Consider the following 19,855-nt stretch of genomic DNA (forward strand, 5'->3'; position numbering starts at 1 on the left):
GTGAACAAATAAGGGAGGTTGGCATTTTCTTTTTTGAAACAATAATAAGGAAGGTTGGCATGGTCCATTTTTGCTCGAGAAAGAAATCATGAAGTTTTTGGAAAACTCCAACTGGACGAAGGAGCCGACCTAATTGCTTTGGGGCCCAACAGTCAGTGTCGCCACCGGAAACGAATTTGTCCTGCACTCCTGCTTATAAAACGTCCAGCCGGCCACCAGCACCAGCCCAACCCAAGCCAAAGTCGCACTTCTCCTTTCCCACACGCCGCCCCTTCCTCGTCGACGCGGCGACCGGCACGCTCGCCGCCGGCATCGCCATCACCACCTCTGCCGGCCTCGCGTCCTCGGTACGGTGAGTTGCGATGCTCCGCCTTGTTCGTCTCCGCCGGAATTTCCCCCGATCGTTTATATTCTTCCTGGAATTGTAGACCACCGTGGTGGTGGCGGTATGGGTAGGGCTCTAGATCGCGCCGTGCGGACGCGTAGGATCCAGATCCAGTCGGCTAGTGCCGAGGCGAATGGGTTTTCCGCGCTCAATTTTTGAACGCCGTGGTCGAGAATTCTAGGGTTTCGTCGGCCGCGAGCTAGATCTGCCGCGATTCCTGAGTTCATTCCGGGTTCTGGTGCGGAACTCTGAGATCTCTCGTGCCGCGGGAGCTCTAGGATTCGGATTTGGGGCCCGACCATAGCCGTGGACGTGTTTGCTGTTAGAGCTTGTTGGAAGTTGCTGGGATTTACCTTTTGTTTTGTTACTGCAGGCGAAAATCTGGTGCTGAGGAGATACGAGCAACCTCTCTTGGTAGCCGGGAACTTCAGGACAAGGTAAGAAAGTGTATAATTGTCTATGTTCCCCGCATCGGTTTGTTAGAACTGCAATTATTCTTAGCTGTCTGTCGGTAGTCAACGCTTTTGGTTGGTGTAGTCTGTTTGAACTGCTGAGAAAAGCTTGGTTTGTTGTATGTGTGCTCCCTCTGCTCTCAGCTTAAGAGCATCTCTAGTTGCGTCCCCCAAACTACGTCTGACAAAAGCGCGGGATTGTCATTTGGGGGACTCAACCGTGTGGTTTCGTGTTTTGGGTGTGTCTGTTCCCAGCAGTGTCCCCCAAATTCTTTTTGTGAAAAGCTTGAAATCAAATGACAATTGAAAGTTCTAGCTGTCTGTTGGTAGTCAACGCTGGTGTACATTTTTTTGTAACTCCTGAGAAGAACTTTGTTTGTTGTCTGTGTGCCCCCCTTACTGCTCTCCGAGCTTTTTAGAGCTTATGCATTTCATATTTAAACTAATACCCCATTCGAAGAAACTTATTATTCTTTGGATGATTGATATTTAAAAAGCTTTGCCATACAAGGTTGTCAGAATGAGATTCAGGACAATAACCAGTAGTCTCCTTCCTTCACTGCTTAAGAATTGGAATTAACATTCAAATTTAAACTTCAGTGACAGTTGGAATTGCATTTAAACTTAAGGCAGGTTTTCTCACATTTTTTGCTGTATTTCGTGACTAGAGCTTCATATTGTTTTTGGTTAAAATAGATCTGTAGGCTCTGCAAGGTTAGCAGCTCTGAACCTATGAGCTACTGTTTGATATCAAGGGGATGACATGGTTCACAGTTGCTACTAGTTGGGTGTTATCTTTGCTTAATAAATGATTCACACTCTTGTCAATCCACTTGTACTGGCTGGCTGGTTTTAAGGATTAGCTGCACTGTGCTTTTGTATGACTGATGTTAGTTGTAAATTGGTTGCCAGTTTCTTTGTTGAGTTGTCTGGAGGTATTGTTCTACATGCTGGCCGAATTTAGACATTTCATTTTCTGCTAGCATGCTAGATAATCCTAGATGTTCCATGAACTAACAGTGATTTCTCTCTTCTATGAGATGCACTTCCTTGCATCATTTCATGGCCCTGCAGGTTTTAGCTCTTTATCAGTTTCGCCGGGATGGATTCCAAGAAGTTCCTGCAGATCCTTGAGGAGAAGAAGAAGAGAGTCCTTGAGAAGAAAGAAGCCCCACTGAAATGGCAGCAGAAACTGGAGGCAGCAATTAAAGCCACTGAAGAAAAGGAGAAGAAGCTCAAGTCAAGAAAACACAGAAGGAGGAGCTATTCTTCCTCAGAATCTGATAGTGAGTCTGAGAGTGACAGTGATCGGAAGCACAGGAAGAGAAAGGAGCGCAGAAGGCACAGGAAGCATGGCCACTCTGATTCTGACGGCGCTAGGAGGCGCAAGTGCAGGTCAAAGAGGAGGAGCTCAGGCTCTAGTGAGGAGAGTGACAGCGATGAACCGGATAGTGGATCTGAGGAAGAATGTCGCAGGAAGAAGCACTCACACAAGAGAAAGCATCGCCGGCACTCTTCAAGGTCAGACTCTGATTCAGACTACAACAGTGATGTCGAAGACCGGAGGTCAACCAAGAAGGACCACCATTCCAGGAGTCGCAGACGCCGCCACAGGTCATCAGAGGATGACCCCGAGGAGAAGAGCAGGTCCAGACACAGGAAGCGTCATAGGTCAAGTGATGAGGACACGCCTTCAGATTCCGATAACCACAAGCACCACAGGAGCCGCTCCATAGGAGAGTCCTCAGATGATGGAGCAGCTACTAGTGAACGAGATAAGATGAATGATAAATGGTCTCACAAAAGCAAACGCCATCACGGTCACCACCATCACCACAATCGTGATGACCATCACCGTAGCAACTCTGTTGGAGGAATGACATGAAGGAAGTGGAGAGAGTTAACTCCCTAGGAGTCATGAGAGATAAAACAGCCCCAGAAATCAATTAGCTGGTGGGTTACCGCCGTGAGGGATGAAGGTGATTTGTCTTCCATAATGTTACCATCTCGGCGGTGATTTGTTTTCCATAATGTTACTCTCTCGGCTTAGTTGTGAGTTCCGAAGCCTCTTATCTTGTTGTACTGATACATTTGGTGACATTAGATGATGTTTGTTTCCCATCATTTGCTTTCTTGGGATATGTTTGCTTGGCTAGTTTGATGGTTAAACATACTGGTTTGATATGATGCAGCGTCTTGTTTGTTGAGCTACGTTGACGGGCCCTTTTTTCTATTTGAATGTCAGAAGCAATCTGCTGTGGGCTGTGCGATGGAATACAGACGACAACCAACCATGATTTGATTTCCATCTCTGTCCTCACATAAGTGCACTTCTAGTATTTGCCGTAAGTAAAATCTTCTTCAATTCAAATTGGTACCACTTGATTTGTTTTAAAATGTAGTTTCATAATATAACAATATTATGCTATATATTTGTTTAAATTTAAAAAATTAAAGGCAAAAGCTAGAAGTGAACTTATTTGAGGACGACGGAGGGAGTACATTGTTTAGCATAAGATTCTCTTTAAAATAAAGCAATTAGTTGGATCATGTCCCGTAAAATGCCACTAACTCAACGTCCTAAAATATGTTAGGGCACGTACAATGGGGTTTAATATGTTAGGACACGTACAATGGGGTGATGTCAGCCTTCCCTTAGAGGTGCCACATTAGATTTTTTGCTTAGTTAAAGGAGAGAGAATGAAGGGAGAGAAGGTTGTCTTCCCTTAGCTAAGAGATCATCCTTAAAAAATAAGGGAAGATATTTTCTCCATTGTACGACATGTCTTCCCTTAGCAACATAGTTTCCTACCAATATTAATTGATTACCATTGATTGCTAGAGAAGGCCATTGTATGACTTATATCTATTGTCATCTCTAGATGATGTGATGGCATAACAGAAGGCATGCCTTCTCTACCGTTGTACATGTCCTTAGGACACGGAAATGGGGTGATGTCAGTCTTCTCTTAGAGATGCCACATCAGACTTTTGCTTAGTTGGAGGAGAGAGAATGAAGAGAGAGAATGTTGTCTTCCCTTAGCTAAGGGATCATCTCTTACGAAATAAGGAAGACTATTTTCTCCATTATATCACATATGTCGTCCCTTAGCAACAAATTTTCTACCAAAATTTAATTATTAATATTAATTGCTAGAGATGGCAGTAAGAGATACTGTAATGCGTTCTATGACTTATATCTAATGCCATCTCTAGCTGATGTGGCGGAGTAAGAAAAGACATGTCTTCTCTACCATTGTACATGCACCCTCCATGGACATAGATTGGTTCCATGTATCACTGGTTTGTTTTCGAATCCATTCTTTTTTAGGTATACTATCTTGCCTCGAGAAAGGAGCTCGCAACAAAACGAGAGCTTTTTGATAGCCCGTTCACTCGACTACCACGCTTAGTTAGTCTGTTTGCAGGGATGGGAATGGCGTAGTCTGTTTGCCCTTCTTCGTAAGTAGCTGGACTTGGATCTTCGTAAGCAACTGGAACTATAAAAAGTCAATGTCAATTGGCCTTCTAAAGGCTATAGCCCTGTTTCTTTTGAAAAAACGAATTTCTAGTTTCGAAGAAGACAGGCCTCAAGAAAGCCACTCCGCCTAAAGAGTCCTATTCCTATCCGGTCTACATTCACTATTCTTCATAGGCACTGCGCTGGGTCGGTAGGTTGTTGTTTTTACTTTTTGATTCTTGCTTTAATCCAGTCGCTCGATAGGACTTCCCGTAACCCGAAAAGGTTGGTTCTTCCCCTACAACCCCTACCCCTCCAAGGCAGTACTCTTCATCGGCAAATCCGAATGTCTCGATCCGAGTTGAGACCCACCTACAGAAATTGATCCATCAACGGCTCCTACATTACTATGTAAACAAATCTGAGTCATTTAATTAGTGGATGGAGAGAGTAAAGTAATTACAAACTCAGAATATTTGGAGAAGTCCACATAAACTTTGGCCTTCCCTTCTTTGGCCTTCTCTTATTGTCAGGAGAAGCAAACAAATATTAGACGTATGTCATTTGTGCATGTACGTTACTTGACGCAGTTTCTTTCTAAATGTATGCCTGGAACAAGAGAATAGAAGGTTAAAGTTAAGAACCAAAAAGAAGATTAAAGTTAATGTGTGGTTTGATTGTTAGGAGGACAACTGCAGCCCCATCCACCAGAATTTAAACATTAAGTTTGATATTTTGCTATCTTATAAAAGCGAAATATTTTTCATCGGAAGACAACGTTCCTCTTGATAGGAAGCCATTTGAGGTGCTCCCTATAAAAGGTGTGCGTACGTTCATAGAGGTGAGTATATGTGCTTATTTGTGAGCGTCTTCGTTGCAAAAGAAAAAAGTCAGAGTTGATACAGTTTCTTCCTAAATTCAACATATTCCATGCAGTTGAGATGGAAAAAAAAAGAGATGTACATCTACGCACATATTCCCATATATTATGTCTTGTATGCCTGGAATGCGTTGGATCCAGAGAGGCCACGACAATAGTGTTCGAATTGACAGATGCATTTGTAAACAGCAGTAAGCTAATCATCGCCAAGCCACGTCTCTTTTGTATACGCTGATTAGCGGCAATGATAATGCGTTCTCTCTCCTGAATTTTCCTAGCGCACCATCATCCCCATTTGTTTCCGTTTCTTTCCCTTGCACGGTTTCATTCGTGCCTCCTCCAGCCTCGGCCTCCTCTCCCCAACCATGGACATGCCTACGCGGAGGACCCGCGGCCGTTGCACTGTCTGCAAACCCGGGAGCTCCGCCGCCTGCAACGCGTGTTGCGTCGTGTGTCCCGCACAGGCTCCTGGCGATGGTGAGCTGTCTGCCACTGCCGGTGCCGCGTTTCTCCCGCACCATGGGAGCTCCAGAGAGATGGCGCTCGCTTTGTCAGTCATCGATGAGGATGGCGGCTCGAACCAATGTGAGGACACGACTGTGGCTAAAATGAAAATTCAGTATTTATAATTTGCATTGACTATTAAAAATGATGAAGTATAACCTTTGTTTCCTGCTCTTGCTCTGATATGTCCGTATTGGCTATTGCTGTCAATTTCTTATACATAAATCTTACACCATATGTCCAATATTGCTGTCATGCTCATTTGCCTCGTTCACCAAGGAGCAAGATATCAACCTTTGTTTCCTGTTATCTTGAATATAATCAACATGGTTCTATGGAAGTCACTAACAGATTTGTCTTAGATATGATATGTTGTTTGTCTTGAAACTCAGCATGATCTCACCTTAAAATTATTGAATCTTTTTTTTTTTTGTCTAAACTGATCGGCAGAACAAATGTTCTAGCTACTTATAGGTAGGTTAGAAGCTTCTAGTTTTGTGTGGTCTAGCTAAAAATTTATATAATGCATATCCGCAGTAAATTCTGAGATGGATAACAAGATTATTAAAGTCATGACATACAATGTATGGTTTCGGGAGGATCTGGAACTGAGCAGAAGGATGGAAGCTCTTGGAGATCTTATTCACCACCACAACCCAGATCTTATATGTTTCCAGGTCCAGAATTTGTCAAATTGAACTTTGTGTTATTTCTTTTCCCCTTCTCAACTTCTCCTGCGTAACTCCAGGAGATTACACCAAACATATATCAGCTTCTCCAAAAATCTGGCTGGTGGCGAGACTACAAATGCTCGCTATCAGATAAGATAGACATGTACATGGAGAGGCGATATTTCTGCATGCAGGTATTAACTGATTCTTCCCTGAAACTCCATGCATTGCATAAGTGCAAGCATCTCCCAAGTTTAATGTACTGATCTTTTGCTAAGGTGTACATGCAACTGTTAATTTCTAATCTCCATTAATATAAATTAGTGAGCCTTTTATTTTCATGGTGGTACCTGGATGATACAGATACTTTGCAATAATATATGCACATGTACACCGATCGGAGCAGAGGCCAGGGGGCTTCCTCTTTTTCAAATAAATAAATAAAATTCATGGTCACCAAGATGCACAATGAACAATCTGTTTATATATGACGCCATAGAAAACAATATGTACGATCAAGAAATTATTTCCAAAAGGAAATAAATCGGCATATTTCGCAAATGGCCAAACCCAAATGTTTTTGCATATATCTGCGTGGAGTTATCTAGGTTTTACATATGTTTGACATCACTTCACTTGTTATCTAACATACAGAGTATGCAAACAGTTGGATTTTCATGTCATATTTTTGCTGGATATAGTTTGCATATCTACTTTTACTTAATGCGGTTGAGTGTATCGTACCTATGCAGAGGCCAGGTGTAAAATTGTTTGAATTGTATATTTGTGATGCTACTATGAGTACTAAAACCCCTTATCGGAAGAAAATTTGCATATCAACTTTTTTCCATAGTCTCTTTTTTCTCCCGTATTCATGATGTTCAGTAATGTGATTCGATTGCAATAAGTGCAGATGAGCAAATTGGATGTGAATTCTTTTGACTCCATCCCATTTGGTAACTCAGTAATGGAAAGGGAGCTGTGCAAGGCAGACACCAACGTTGGAGGCGTGACCAAGCTGGTGCTGGCTACAAGCCACCTAGAGAGCCCATGTGGTCGAGATCAGATGTACAGCAAGGAGCGAGCAGCTCAGGCGACTGAGTCCGTGAGGATTTTGGACAGCTTCCGCAATGTAATATTCTGCGGAGACATGAACTGGGTCGCTGGGGACGGGCAGTTCCCTCTGCCAAGCGGCTGGGTTGATGCCTGGGATGAGTTGAAGCCAGGTGAAGATGGCTGGACCTACGATACGGAAGCTAACGGCATGATATCAGGCGACCCCAGGATGCAGGGGAGAGTAGATCGGTTCGTGTGTAAGCTGCCAGATTTCAAGATCCAGGCCATCGAGATGATTGGGAAGGAGGCCATACCTGGACTATCGTACTCGATAGAGAAGAAACTCCGCAAGGGGATCCGCAAGCTGGAATTACCGGTATTACCTAGTGACCACTTCGGGCTTGTTTTGAGCATTACCCACGCTGCACCATCGTGTAGAAGTGAATTCGTAGCCCAGGGGAAAGTTTCTAACCCTGATAGTATGAAGAAGACAACTGTGCTACATTATTTAACTACATTATTTTGTGGTCGTGCACTATGAAGAAGAACGTTTCAGGGCACACATGCATTGGAGTGATAGGTGATGGTACTGATTTATTCTAGAATTCTGTGTGGCCTTCCACCCCCTTGAAGAATGTATTACACTATTTTATTCCACTACCATCAGCTTTCAGCTTATGTTTTTTTGCTTCACCAGTTCCATATAAATCCGACAGAAGTGAGTTCTTTTTTTTCCAACTGCTCATCCATTTCTCTAAATGTCTATAAACAATTTTTCAGTGAGCATTTGAGAGTCTATGGTAATGTTCCGGCATTTTCAAATATCTAACAGGGATCAGATATTGCTCATAGCCGAACAGTTCGCCATATTGAATGAAAAATCCATGAGCTTCTCCGAAACAAGACAACTAACTCTTATGAAAATTAATCTTTAGACAACAAGGTTGTTCAAATTTTCAAATGTCGAAAGTATTAAAATAAGAGTTTTTAGCCTTTTCGAGGACTTGCTCAACCAAGTGGATTGTATCATCTGCATATCGCAAGATAGAAATCCGGTCATCAAATAGATGAGGCATCTCTCCCACAATTTATCTTGAGTACAATGTTAAGTAAAATTGGGGATAGAGGGTATTTTTTAGATCTTACCAAAGTAATCATAGTGTCCATGTGCAAGATATTTGAGAAATTTTTACAGATGCACGCTTAAATTTCCTGCACATATTTATTCAATTGAAAACATTTGTCCCAACATGCTGAAAAATCCCAAATGTATATACATTATAATATGCCCAACAACCAAGCAACAAGCAGTAACATATCTCTTTTGACTCCAAAGTAAGAATTTAATTTTTGAGATTTTTCTGTTAATCAAGTTTGGATGGTAGTAAGATCACTCGGTCTGGTAACCCGAGGAATATTCTGAATGTTGAAGAAAGTGAACTTTCTAGGCCCATTCCGAATTTTGAGAGAAGTAAACCGTTTTCTTACAAGAGAAGTGAGCTTTTTAGGCCTCTAAAACGATCAACTTGCTAGTTCAAATTTTCTAGCCTCACTCAAACCTCTTGGAAACAAGTCATTGATTTTCCAAAAAAAATTAAGGTAAAGAGAGTTTCATTGATTATTTGAATAGGGGATGACACTCTAAAACATACTACAGAAGCATCACCGTGAAGCTTAAATATTTGAGCGTCTAAGGCATCTAGCTAGCTGAGATGTTGACATGGTGCACAATATGCACCATCAACTGCCTCCCAATACCACGAATTATCTGTACGATAATTCCTCAACTCTTGTAAAAACTCTTATGTTACAATACATGATACCAATCCAATTTATATACTAGCAAACAGGCACATAAATAATAGAGGAAGTCTCACCATCGGAGGGCTTTCAAGAATCAACTCCGAGTCAGGCCCAGAACGTTTAGCTAACTCTCAGCACAACAAAAGAAGAGAACATAGGGGCTTCCATCTAGGGATTTGCTAGCTGAAAACTAACTTTGTGTTCAGTTAAATTCTACATTATTTGATTTATATCGTGATTCGTGCTAGTTATGAGTTGTAACATAACTTGCAATTGAGATTTAAGGTTATTATCTGACTGTTTAGTTCTTAGTTGACTGAGAAATAATCACACCATTCCAGCAAACAAAACCCATCTTGTCTTATGACGCAAAAAAAAAACCCATCTTGTCTTAGCTGTACAATATATTTGCGCTATAAGCTCTTACCATAAAACAAGATCATAAAACAAGATCGCTGATTAGCCCAAACAGTACGCGTGCTAGGCGTCGTTCGGCCGATCCCTGCGCCAAGGATCGGTCGTACCGCGCCCGTACAATCAGCATTGTAGGGTCAGGAAATCATGCATGTTTGATGTGTCACATCCTAAGGCTGGTGCCAATGCACCGTCCGACTCCCGCCCCGCCACGTCAGCTTTTCTCTCACTCTCACCCCACTCTCACCCCACCTTGCCAATGCATGGGCTATAGTCCCCACTCTCACTTCTCTCTCCTCCACATCACCATTTCTTTTCCACATTAAGTTATTTCACTCGATTTTTTTACCGATTACATAATAATTAATAAAAATACAAATTATGTTTCTTGTTTTTCTAAATAGCCTATATGACAAGTGTGTACTTGTGTTTGTATTTTGAACTGAAAGAGTAATCATTAGTGATCGAAAATCATACTGGTTAGATTACAAACTTTCCAAAGTTTGTTTGAATCAATTTGGTAGCCTAAAAGAAGGAAAGAAAATAAAATAAAGCAATTTAAAGAATAAAATAAGGAAAGAAAATAAAATAAAAACTGCCCGGCCAGGTCGTCTCCTACCTCTCGCCTCGCCCGCGTCGCTGTGCCAACGCTCTCGCCCCGCTCCCGCCTCCCTCCCGCCTCGCTCTCGCCGCCAACGCGGGCGGCAGCCGGGCGGGAGCGGGCGATAGCGCCGGGCGCCCCCGCCGGCGCCCCTCCCTCTCGTCTCGCCCGCCTCCCGCCCCTCTCTCGCCCCGTCGCCGCCGTTAGCGCCCGCGCTCCCGCCCGCAATGGCACCAGCCTAATACTGCACTGCTCTCGCGGAAACACGGGAGGTCAGGTCGCTTTTCACTTCCTTGCGTGTGTGAACGCCTGTTGCTGCGATTGAATTGCGTGGAGCCCACCATGCGTGTGCTAGCTTTTTGCACAGAGAACGTGTTGCTGACCATGCATGGTTGTAGCTGCTAGGCCTGTTCCACAATTCACATCTACTAGCCATACGCACAAATGAATAGTCGTTGCTTCACATGGGTGTAGCCTAGGCTACTCACTCAATAAAAAGTAATATAATTTTGCCACAAAAAGGCACAACATTTTATTAAGAAAGTAATACTACAAAAAGGTGGTTAGACAACTTTTTTGGCTACATATTGATTTGCAATAAATATCACCAACAATCTAAAAAAAATCACAAACAATTACAACAAAATAAATTATATGTTTACAATAATAAAAGATTGGATAAACAACATTTTTGGCTCACACAAGTATGGGTATGGATGCTATCATGTCCATACGTTGCTGTTGGAGATCCGTGCTGCAAAAGCCTAGATTGTTACCACTATTGTTATAGTCACTTCATCCTGTACCTTTGACAGTCCCCGCATACTGTACGCCATAGCTGCATAGCCTCTCTGCCTAGGCGCTCTCTTTCTATCTCTCTCGAACTAGACCAGACCACCCGGTCACGCCTCTGTCCTCTCTCTCTCTCTCTCTCTCTCTCTCTCTCTCTCTCTCTCTCTCTCTCTCTCTCTCTCTCTCTCTCTCTCTCTCTCTCTCTTGTCCAGCTGAACTTGGCTATCCTTTCCCGACGCGGCTGCAGCCGTGGCCGTGGCTTCCCCAGAAGGTGCCGCCAGGTCGGAGCCAGGTCGATCAATTCCGCTGCTGGGCACAGCTCCTCTATGTCGTCCCTGTCTCCGGCTCTCCGTTCCCAGGGCCTAAACACCAGCGCCAGCTCCGGCAGGTCGAGATGCGGTCAACGCCCGCTCCTCCCTACCTGTTGCAGTGGAGGCGGAGTGCATGAGCAGCTCCTGCTCTGCATCAGCAAAAGCAGCCTCGTCAGACGCCCTTCGGCGCAGCCTAAAGTGGCCTTCAGGATGCGTACGACCTGGTAAGGGAAGGCGTCCGTGGCCAGCACGCCTATGGCCGCCGGCGCCGCGCCTAGACGTACCATCACGGCGGAGTGCGCGCACTTGACAGATGCCGATGCACTTGACGGACTCCACCATTGGCTGCGTCGGCGATGGCGTGCAGCAGGGTGGTGACGCCACCATGCGCGCACACGGCCCACACGCTGTCCGAGTTCTCCGTCAGCTCACGCAGGCGGAGCGCGAGGTGGCTCGAAAGGAGCGCAAAGGGTGGTCCGTCACGGTGCACACACTGTGGCACTGTCATCCCCCGAGATGGACTGCATGAGCCAGGTCCAACCCCAACCTAGGTGCATGGCTCATCCTCCGGCCCGCGTGCGACGGCGCGTCCTCCTCGTCCCCGGCGTGGATCTCTCCGTCCCCATCGCGGACGCCACCGTCGCCGCGTCCAAGGGCGGCAAGTTCGCGCTCGACCTGACTGGCGCGCAGCCCCTGAGCGAGCCGGGGCGGCACCCCGGGCTGCAGCCCTCGCGGCAGCGGCGACTTCAGCCAGTGGCCACATGGCAACAGTACCGCAGGTTCGTGATGTCAGCAGCGGTACAAGGTGAAGGCCGATGCAGCAAGCCCACGGTGGAGGTCGGAGTGGTGCACACCGGGTGCGCCGAGGACGCGGTGGCGTTTATGGCGCGGGCGGCGGCCGAGGAGCGAGGACCTAGGCATGGACGCGTCACACGCACACAGGGTCACAGGCACGCGGGCATATCTCCGGTGACCTCAGGCAGGGACATGTCGAGAGCCACGACATGCACGCAGTCCTCATCATCGGACATGAGATCGCAGGGACAGTGAGATGGCAGATGGTGCGGTGAAGAGCGGAGAGAGACAAGAGAGAGAGTGTGCCTACATGCAGCTACAGAGAGACGCGTCCTATCAACAGCTTTACAGAGAGACCCGGCGTCGAGTAGTAAGGTTGACAGGGACAATGAATATTTTCTGATAGCTCGGGTACCCATCCCTGCGTGTACAAATGCATTTCCGTAGAACAAAAAACTTATATGTTTACAACAATATGATTAGAACAAAAATAAGCTATGGGTGCACGTAGCAAAAGAGTCAACATGCAAGTTGGTGCATGCATGCATAGAAATGAAAGGTATCTAGCTACATCTGACACGCCACATCCATGCAAAATGGGCCCCAGGCCCTGGAACACACAGTCAGAGTAGCATATCCAACTTGCTGCATGTGGACGCGCGCGCGGGAAGAAATGCACCGTGGAAAATCTAGGCGGGAAAAGAAAGTAACGCGAGGGAAGGTAGCGTGGTGCGGGCGCAACAACCGATTCGAAGCCAGCGATCGGTCGCCCGATTAGGAGCATTTTCCTTAGTACTTACACAACATAAGAAAGCTGATACAAAAATAGTTGGAACATCCATACACGAATACTTGCACAGCTACCTGTGACATGAAAATACCAAAGATGGGGAGTGGTGTTTTGGAACATGGGAGCACATGCTCCCTATATTTTAAAATGCATCTTATATATATTTTAAATTTCAAAAAAATTGAAACAAAAATTTCGCACGTACATATTCATGTGCTATGCGCTCACAAAGTCGTTTCATAAAAAATGAACTTATCATGTGACGTGTGTAAAAAAGACAAAATTCAGTGTTTAAAACAATGCTTTTCACAGGATAAGTTTTCTCTTTTTTACATAGGTCACAAAAAATATTATTTTTTCGTGAAACTTGATGCACACACATATATTATGGAGATGTACATGCAGAAATTTTTTTCAAAATTTTTCCACACTTTGAAATATGTTTTGTTGGCAGAGGGAGCATGTGCACCCAGGAGCCGAATTGAATTTCCGCCAAAGATGCTTCAACAAACTGAGCACAAAGAGCAAGTAACGCTAGTCACTAGTAGAAAATCTCTCATCAGTACCGGTTCCAGAGGGGCATTAGTACCGGTTGAGCAACCGGTATTAATTATCCGGCACTAAAGGCCCCCCCCTTTCGTACCGGTTGCTTACGAACCGGTATAAAAGGCCCTCCACGTGGGCCACCAGGAGAGCTCAGGGCCAAGGAGCTTTGGTACCGGTTGGTAATACGAACCGGTACCAAAGGTTCCCACCCGCGGCAGGGAATTTGCCCAAATCTCTGCCGCGGCAGAGAATTGGTTTTTTTAGGTTTTTTGGAGGGGTTTAGGGATATCGGTTTGTTTCATATCGCGTCGATGCACCAGAAACGCGTTTGGGTTTAGGTAGTACATGAAGATCAAGATGATGCATAGCAAGTTGGTGCATATAATATAACACACATGTTATTGCATAAGATCGCAAATTAAGTAGCACTATGCATGAAGATCGATCTTCATGCATAGTGGTACTCTCCGAGGCGTACTCTATATATGTCTATTACATGTAGCATAGTGGTACTCTTCGAGTCAACTATATATGTAACATGTACATCTTCATTCATAGTGGTACTCTGCGAGTGGTGGTATGACGTCCCGAAGGAAAAATCCCGCCAATTCCTCGCCTATTGCTATGAAGCGGTCATCGATTGAGAGCTTGTTCCGCTTTCTTGCCAACTATAAAAGAATAAGATACAAATGAATACATGAAACAACTATTACTGAAACTCAGCACAACTTATGATAACAAAACAAATTTGTGAAGATTGTTTTTGTACCTCTTTTTTTCTTTCATTATTCGTTCTCTCACTGACAATTCTGTGGATGTACTCGCAAACGAAGAATCCACAGAGATCGGTCCCCGGAGGTTGTTGCGGGCATTTCTTTACAAGAATATAATTCAATCAAACAATAGTCAAGTATGATAATTAAAAGGTGTGTGGACCTAGGTAGTACTACTTACTTTCGCACGCCATCGCAGCTTCGGTGTCCATTCACGGGACGTATCTTCCTTGATGAAAGTTTGCCATACGCTGCTCGACAAAAGAAAATGCATAAAAGAGTCATCAATTAGTTCAAAGCAGGAAATTAACGAAACAAACCGATAGGAATTAAAATTACCTTCTGAGCATTAAAAAACAAGACACGTATAGTTCTGATTTTTTGCTTAGTGAGTCAAAGACTTCAACTTCTCCAATTTCCAAATTGATGACGAGAAGAATAAAGTGAAACCTACGCACGTTTCAATATGTAGTGTCATATATATAAGTCATTAGTTAAAATTTTGACATACGGTGAGCAAAATATAATGTGTTATAAGACAGTAAGACTCACTCGAAGTTGTAAGGCCAAATTATTAGCTTTTTGTCACGTTGTCGCTTCAAAAACCTTAGCTAAGTCTGCGGTGTATCCTTGTTATAGAGGGGATTCTCTATGGTTTTAACATGCATTGTGTGCGGGTCAATGAACCCAATGTCTGTGATATCGTCCCTTTTGCATTCGAGCATCTTCGATCTGCATAATATAGCGCACAAAAGATTATAATCTGCAGACAATGAACGACTTCTCAAATTAAATAAATAAATCACTTACGAGACAATAGCAATCGATGATTGATTTGTCGAGGGCCGGAGATTGTATAAGCTGAAAGAGTTCGGCGAAGTCAACGTTCACACGGTACTCCTGAAGTAGTGCTCTTCCCTAACTCGCACCATGATAGTCTCGATCCCTTCCTTTGAGGCCTTAAGGTACCACGAATGCAAGTTACGCATACATGTTGGTACCTTCCTGAGATTCTCGACCAAATCTTTCCCTTGAACAAACTGATATGCTCGTTCAGCGAAGGCGTAATCAGTTGCGTCTTGTCGAGAACTTTGAACGGTCTTCCCGTCAAACACCTTGAGAGGGGCGACCGATTGAACGGGTTGTTGTCCGAGCTGGTAGACACTGTGTATCCCTTTTATCTCCCTGATACCCGATTGAACGGGTTTTGTCGCCTCGATCATCTTGTCATACGACCTTTCAATAGAACGCGCATAGTCAGATGGCGGCGATGGTACAGGGTCATATAGATTGTCAACGGTACGCACAACTTTCACCGGATCTAGTATCTTCTCGAAAGGTATCTCTGGCACTTTCGGTGCAAACCATTTCTTCAACTCGGCCTGAACGGCCTCGCGTTTTCCTCTGGAGTTTTTTCCCAAGGTAACTTCTCGATGGCGGCGGTTGTTTCTCCTTTCTAGCTTTCATCCTAGGCGGCGTACCGTTCCGCTTAACGGACGCTGTCTTACGTCGCGAAGGATCTCGAGATGGTGGACTCACGCCGGGGTCCCTCTCGGGTAGGTGTGGACTTGGCTGCTCACCGGATCGCCACCGGGAGGAGTCGATGGCATTTGCTTGCTCATGTGTAGGAGTCGGTTGCCTTTGCAAAAGGACGACGTGCTTCTTCGGCCATAGGGCGAAACCGTGCTTGACATCGGCCGGTGTCCTCTCATCTTCACCTCTAGGAATATCAAGCTCCTTTGTTTCAAAACCCGGAACAACTTCATCCACCCCGACACGAACACAGCCCGGGTGGAATGGGCATATGATGGTGCATTGCTCCATCTTCACTTGGGTACACATAGCCGACCGCCACCTTAACGGACGCGGTCCTGAATAACATATGTAGCTCGCAATCTGTCTTCTCCGTGACATAATCCACGGGGTAGCTTCCTCCACATCCGTCAAGATGCGAGGAACCGACACTGCTTCTTCGCTGAGATGGGGCAGCATCGGCTTGTGGATCCTGTAGAAACAGCGGCTGATCAGGTGCCCTCTGATTTCTCTCAAGAGCCTCCACCCTAGTTAACAATTCCGTTACAATGTCGGCGTCCTTCTTCTTCTTTCGCGAACGGCTTCTATAAGTGTCAGCGCTGTCCGGCCACGCTTCCTTCATGGTGAGACCTGGGCGAGCTCGTACCCGTCCAACATGTTCAGGGTTCCCCAGAGCGAGTGTCAGCTCGTCATTCTCTCGATCGGGAATGTACTCTCCCTTTCTGACCTTTTCAATTGCATCTACAAGCTTCGGTACAATTGCCTCAATTTTTTCCTTCCATTTTCCCTTCGCAACGATCAGCCCTGTCTTTGGGTCCAACCCTGCCCCATGAGCGAACAACCAGAACTTGGACCGTTCGGGCCAGTCCCATGTCTGTGGAGTGATTCCATGATCAATCAGTTTATTCTCAAACGATGTCCACTTCGGAATGGCACTCTTGTAGCCACCTGACTCCAAATGATGCGGAAGTTTCTTCTTTGCAGCATTTTCGGTATTTTTCTTCGATCGGGACACAAAAGTAGACGATTTCTTATACTCCTTAAATGCGGCCCAGTGATCTTTTATCTTCACTAGATTATCATCGAATACTGGATCTTCATTCTTATATTTGTCCCATAAATTTTTCTTGAAGCTCTGGAATTGTATGGCCATCTTCTTCAATGTCCATTCCTTGACTTTATTCTTCTGGCCTTCCATCATGTCTTTCGGTAGGCTGAACTTTGTCAGTAGCGTGTCCCAAAGAAAATTTTTCATCGTGTCGTTGACATAACTAGCACCACTCTCCGGGTTCTTCGGCTTATGCCACTCTTGAATGCTGATCGGTACATGGTCCCTAACAATAACTCCGGATCGACTTGTAAATTTGCGGCAAAACTCCTTGGGATGCACTGGTTCACCATTATCCTTGAATGCCGTGAGGGCTAACCTGCCCTCGCCCTTTAGCACCCGCGTCGGGCCTCGTTTTGTTCTAACAGACTTGCTCGATGATCCAGAAGGCTAAAAGAAAAAATTATTCGTTAATAAGTGCAATACAAATAAATGAATGCATCTAGGGATGAACACAGACTAATTGATACATAGATATACACCTCGCCGGAGTTTGTGATGGACACTTCATTGTCTTTTTTAACTTGTTCAGACTCAAGTCCCTCGCCAAAATCATTCAGAAAGTCTTGGTACTCGTTGTCATCTCCATCGTCGGGTTCCGGACCACGGGCACTCTCATAGATCAATTTCTGCACCGCTTCTTCCCCCTCCTCATCTCGGACGAAGGTGCCGTCCTCCATACCTCAATGTCACTGCAAAATGAAGAAAGCAATTATATTTCATTCATCATGTGCAAGGGTTTCATACATAGCAAAATTAAGTGGGGTGTTCGAATATAGCAAGAAATAGTGGAACACCCTCACATAGCATTTAGTTCTTGTTGCAATTTTAATTTGGCCGAACCAGAGATGATGTCAATGATGCATGGCATGATGATATTTGAAATCCTCATGTTTTTCTGATGCAATAAGATATAAAGTTTGTGCAAATTGGAGTTGTAGAAAGAGAGTTATGAATATAGCAAGTTTTATCATTTTAAGCCCAAATTAAAATGTTGTCCGATTTTTAGTTGTTCAAAAGTTTAAACTAACTTTATATATGAATAGATCATGTTTTTCTGATAGTCAAGGATACCAAGTTTGTAAAATTTGGAGCTGTAAAAGTGTATTTTTAAATACTTGGAAAAGTATCCAGATTTCAAATTTTCAGAAACAACAAAAATAAACAAAAAGGGTTTTGGTTTAAGCCCAAGGGAATTCGAACCCAAGGCTGCGCGCGTGAGGGGGCAGGGTTGTAGCCAGTGGCCTACTTGATCAGTTTTGGAAACCACCAGGCCACAGGCAATGTAATGTTAGGGTGCGGTTAACTGAAATTTTCGACAGTTGAAACGGTGCACGGTGGCGACGGTGGTCCTCGCCGGAAGACAGATCAGCGACACGCTGACGAACTGCTAAAACTGTAACATAAAAACTGGCCCTCATCGCAGTGTCGAAGGGATACGGCACCGGCGAGAGAGAGGAGAGATCGTCGCCCTCCATCTTCCCGAAGCCGTTGAGCACGACCGGCGTCGTCGGAGCCGCCACCGTCATCCCTCTGCCAGCGCCCTGCCCGACGACTCTGTTCCCCATCTGCATGGTTGTGGCGACCACATTGGCCTGAGGAGGGAACAGATGCCGCGTCTGCGGCTGCGCATGAGCCCGTGCCGGCACGACGCCGGCGCGCACGAGGAGTCCAACGCCGACCCGCACCTGCAGTTCCGACGCACTGAGCGGCTCCCGTCGTTCATCCACAGCAACCTCCCGGACCCGCCAGTCTCCACCACGGCCCGCCTCCGTGCCGCCCGCACCTCCAGCGGCGTCGACCGCATCAGCCACCTCCCCGACTCCCTCCTCCGCGAGATCATCTACCGCCTCCCCGCCAAGGACGCCGCCCGCACCGCCTTGCTCGCCGCGCGTTGGCGCGGCGTCTGGCGCTCCACGCCGATAGCCCTCGTCGACACCCACCTGCTCCCCAGCGGCGCCAGCGCCAGCTCGCTGGGCGTCGACATTGGCGGCGGCAGGGGCGGCCATGGCGTCGGCATTCCGTCGAGCACCTCGTGTGCAGCGTCGACGGGTGGTGTGCGGCGGCGTTGCGCGGATGGCGACGGCCTCCAGCAGGGGAACGGCGGCATGGCGCGCAGCGGCGGCGCCACGAACTCGCGCGGTGGCGGCGCATCGGCGCGGCGGGCAACGGCGCCGAGAGAAGGGGAGGGAGGCGACGGGGGCGGCGCACTACATACCTGCGCCGGAGACGGGGACGGGGGGCGACGGGGGCACGCGCGGAGAGGAGCGGCGCGTGGACGAAGGCGATGGTGACGGCGATGGACTGCTGCGGCGTGGCGAGGTTCACGGCGACGGCGTGGCGAGGTTCACGGCGACGGCGTGGCGAGGTTGCGCGCGTCTGCGTGTGTGAGAAACAGAGGGATTTGGGGGAAATTTTGCCCACGCGGCTAAGTGAAAGAGAGGGAAAGCCTTTCGTACCGGTTGGTGGTACCAACCGGTACCAAAGGTTTTTTTTTGTTTTTTTTTTCTTTTACTGTTTTCTTTTCTTTTGCTGTTTCTTTTCTTTTTTCTTTTCTTCTATGTTTCTTTTCTTTTCTTTTCTATTTCTATTTCTTTATCTTTTCTGTTTGTTTTTGTTTTTTGTTTCTTTTCTTCTATGTTTCTTTTCTTTTCTATTCTATTTCTATTTCTTTATCTTTTCTGTTTGTTTTTGTTTTTGTTTCTTTTCTTTTCTATTCTTTCTCTATTTCTTTTCATTTTCTATTTCTTTTCTTTTCTATTTCTATTTCTATTTCTTTTCATTTTCTATTTCTTTTCTTTTCATTTTCATTTCCCTTTCTTTTGTGTTTCTTTTCTTTTATATTTCTTTTCTATTTATTTTGTTTTCTGTTTCTTCTTTCTTTTCTTTTCTGTTTTTTCTTTTCTTTTGTGTTTCTTTTCTTTTCTTTTTATTTTCTATTTCTTTTCTTTTCTATTTGTTTTTTATTTCTTTTTCTTTTT

The 19,855-nt window shown here is 45.4% G+C and overlaps 2 protein-coding genes across 5 annotated transcripts; both read left to right on the top strand.

The window, feature by feature from the left end:
- Window positions 1-219: 219 nt before the first annotated feature.
- On the top strand, window positions 220-3,021 carry LOC127340858 (uncharacterized). 2 transcript variants are annotated; one of them, XM_051366609.1, is made up of 3 exons: window positions 220-352; window positions 759-822; window positions 1,878-3,021. In XM_051366609.1, exon 3 carries the CDS (start codon window positions 1,940-1,942, stop codon window positions 2,720-2,722), a length of 783 nt encoding a protein of 260 aa, XP_051222569.1. In that variant the 5' UTR covers window positions 220-352; window positions 759-822; window positions 1,878-1,939; the 3' UTR covers window positions 2,723-3,021. The 2 variants fall into 2 exon arrangements, with proteins under 2 accessions (XP_051222569.1, XP_051222570.1); XM_051366610.2 differs by having other exon boundaries at window positions 1,912-3,021.
- A 59-nt stretch (window positions 3,022-3,080) lies between these two features.
- Window positions 3,081-8,081, top strand: LOC127340857 (uncharacterized). 3 transcript variants are annotated; one of them, XM_051366605.2, is made up of 5 exons: window positions 3,081-3,182; window positions 5,521-5,762; window positions 6,219-6,358; window positions 6,430-6,546; window positions 7,266-8,081. In XM_051366605.2, exons 2-5 carry the CDS (start codon window positions 5,543-5,545, stop codon window positions 7,947-7,949), a joined length of 1,161 nt encoding a protein of 386 aa, XP_051222565.1. In that variant the 5' UTR covers window positions 3,081-3,182; window positions 5,521-5,542; the 3' UTR covers window positions 7,950-8,081. The 3 variants fall into 3 exon arrangements, with proteins under 3 accessions (XP_051222565.1, XP_051222568.1, XP_051222566.1); XM_051366608.2 differs by lacking the exon at window positions 5,521-5,762 and having other exon boundaries at window positions 3,087-3,182; XM_051366606.2 differs by lacking the exon at window positions 3,081-3,182 and having other exon boundaries at window positions 3,205-5,762.
- Window positions 8,082-19,855: the final 11,774 nt, after the last annotated feature.

Source organism: Lolium perenne, chromosome 3 (genome assembly GCF_019359855.2).
Source record: "Lolium perenne isolate Kyuss_39 chromosome 3, Kyuss_2.0, whole genome shotgun sequence".
In the NCBI taxonomy this organism is placed as follows: Eukaryota; Viridiplantae; Streptophyta; class Magnoliopsida; order Poales; family Poaceae; genus Lolium; species Lolium perenne.

What these genes read in the sequence shown, in the direction of transcription:
- LOC127340858 (XM_051366609.1), top strand. Translation starts at nt 1,940, where the DNA reads ATGGATTCCAAGAAGTTCCTGCAGATCCTTGAGGAGAAGAAGAAGAGA.
- LOC127340857 (XM_051366605.2), top strand. Translation starts at nt 5,543, where the DNA reads ATGGACATGCCTACGCGGAGGACCCGCGGCCGTTGCACTGTCTGCAAA. An exon ending in CAGATCTTATATGTTTCCAG is followed by an intron (nt 6,359 to 6,429) that starts GTCCAGAATTTG and finishes GCGTAACTCCAG; the next exon opens with GAGATTACACCAAACATATA. An exon ending in GGCGATATTTCTGCATGCAG is followed by an intron (nt 6,547 to 7,265) that starts GTATTAACTGAT and finishes CAATAAGTGCAG; the next exon opens with ATGAGCAAATTGGATGTGAA.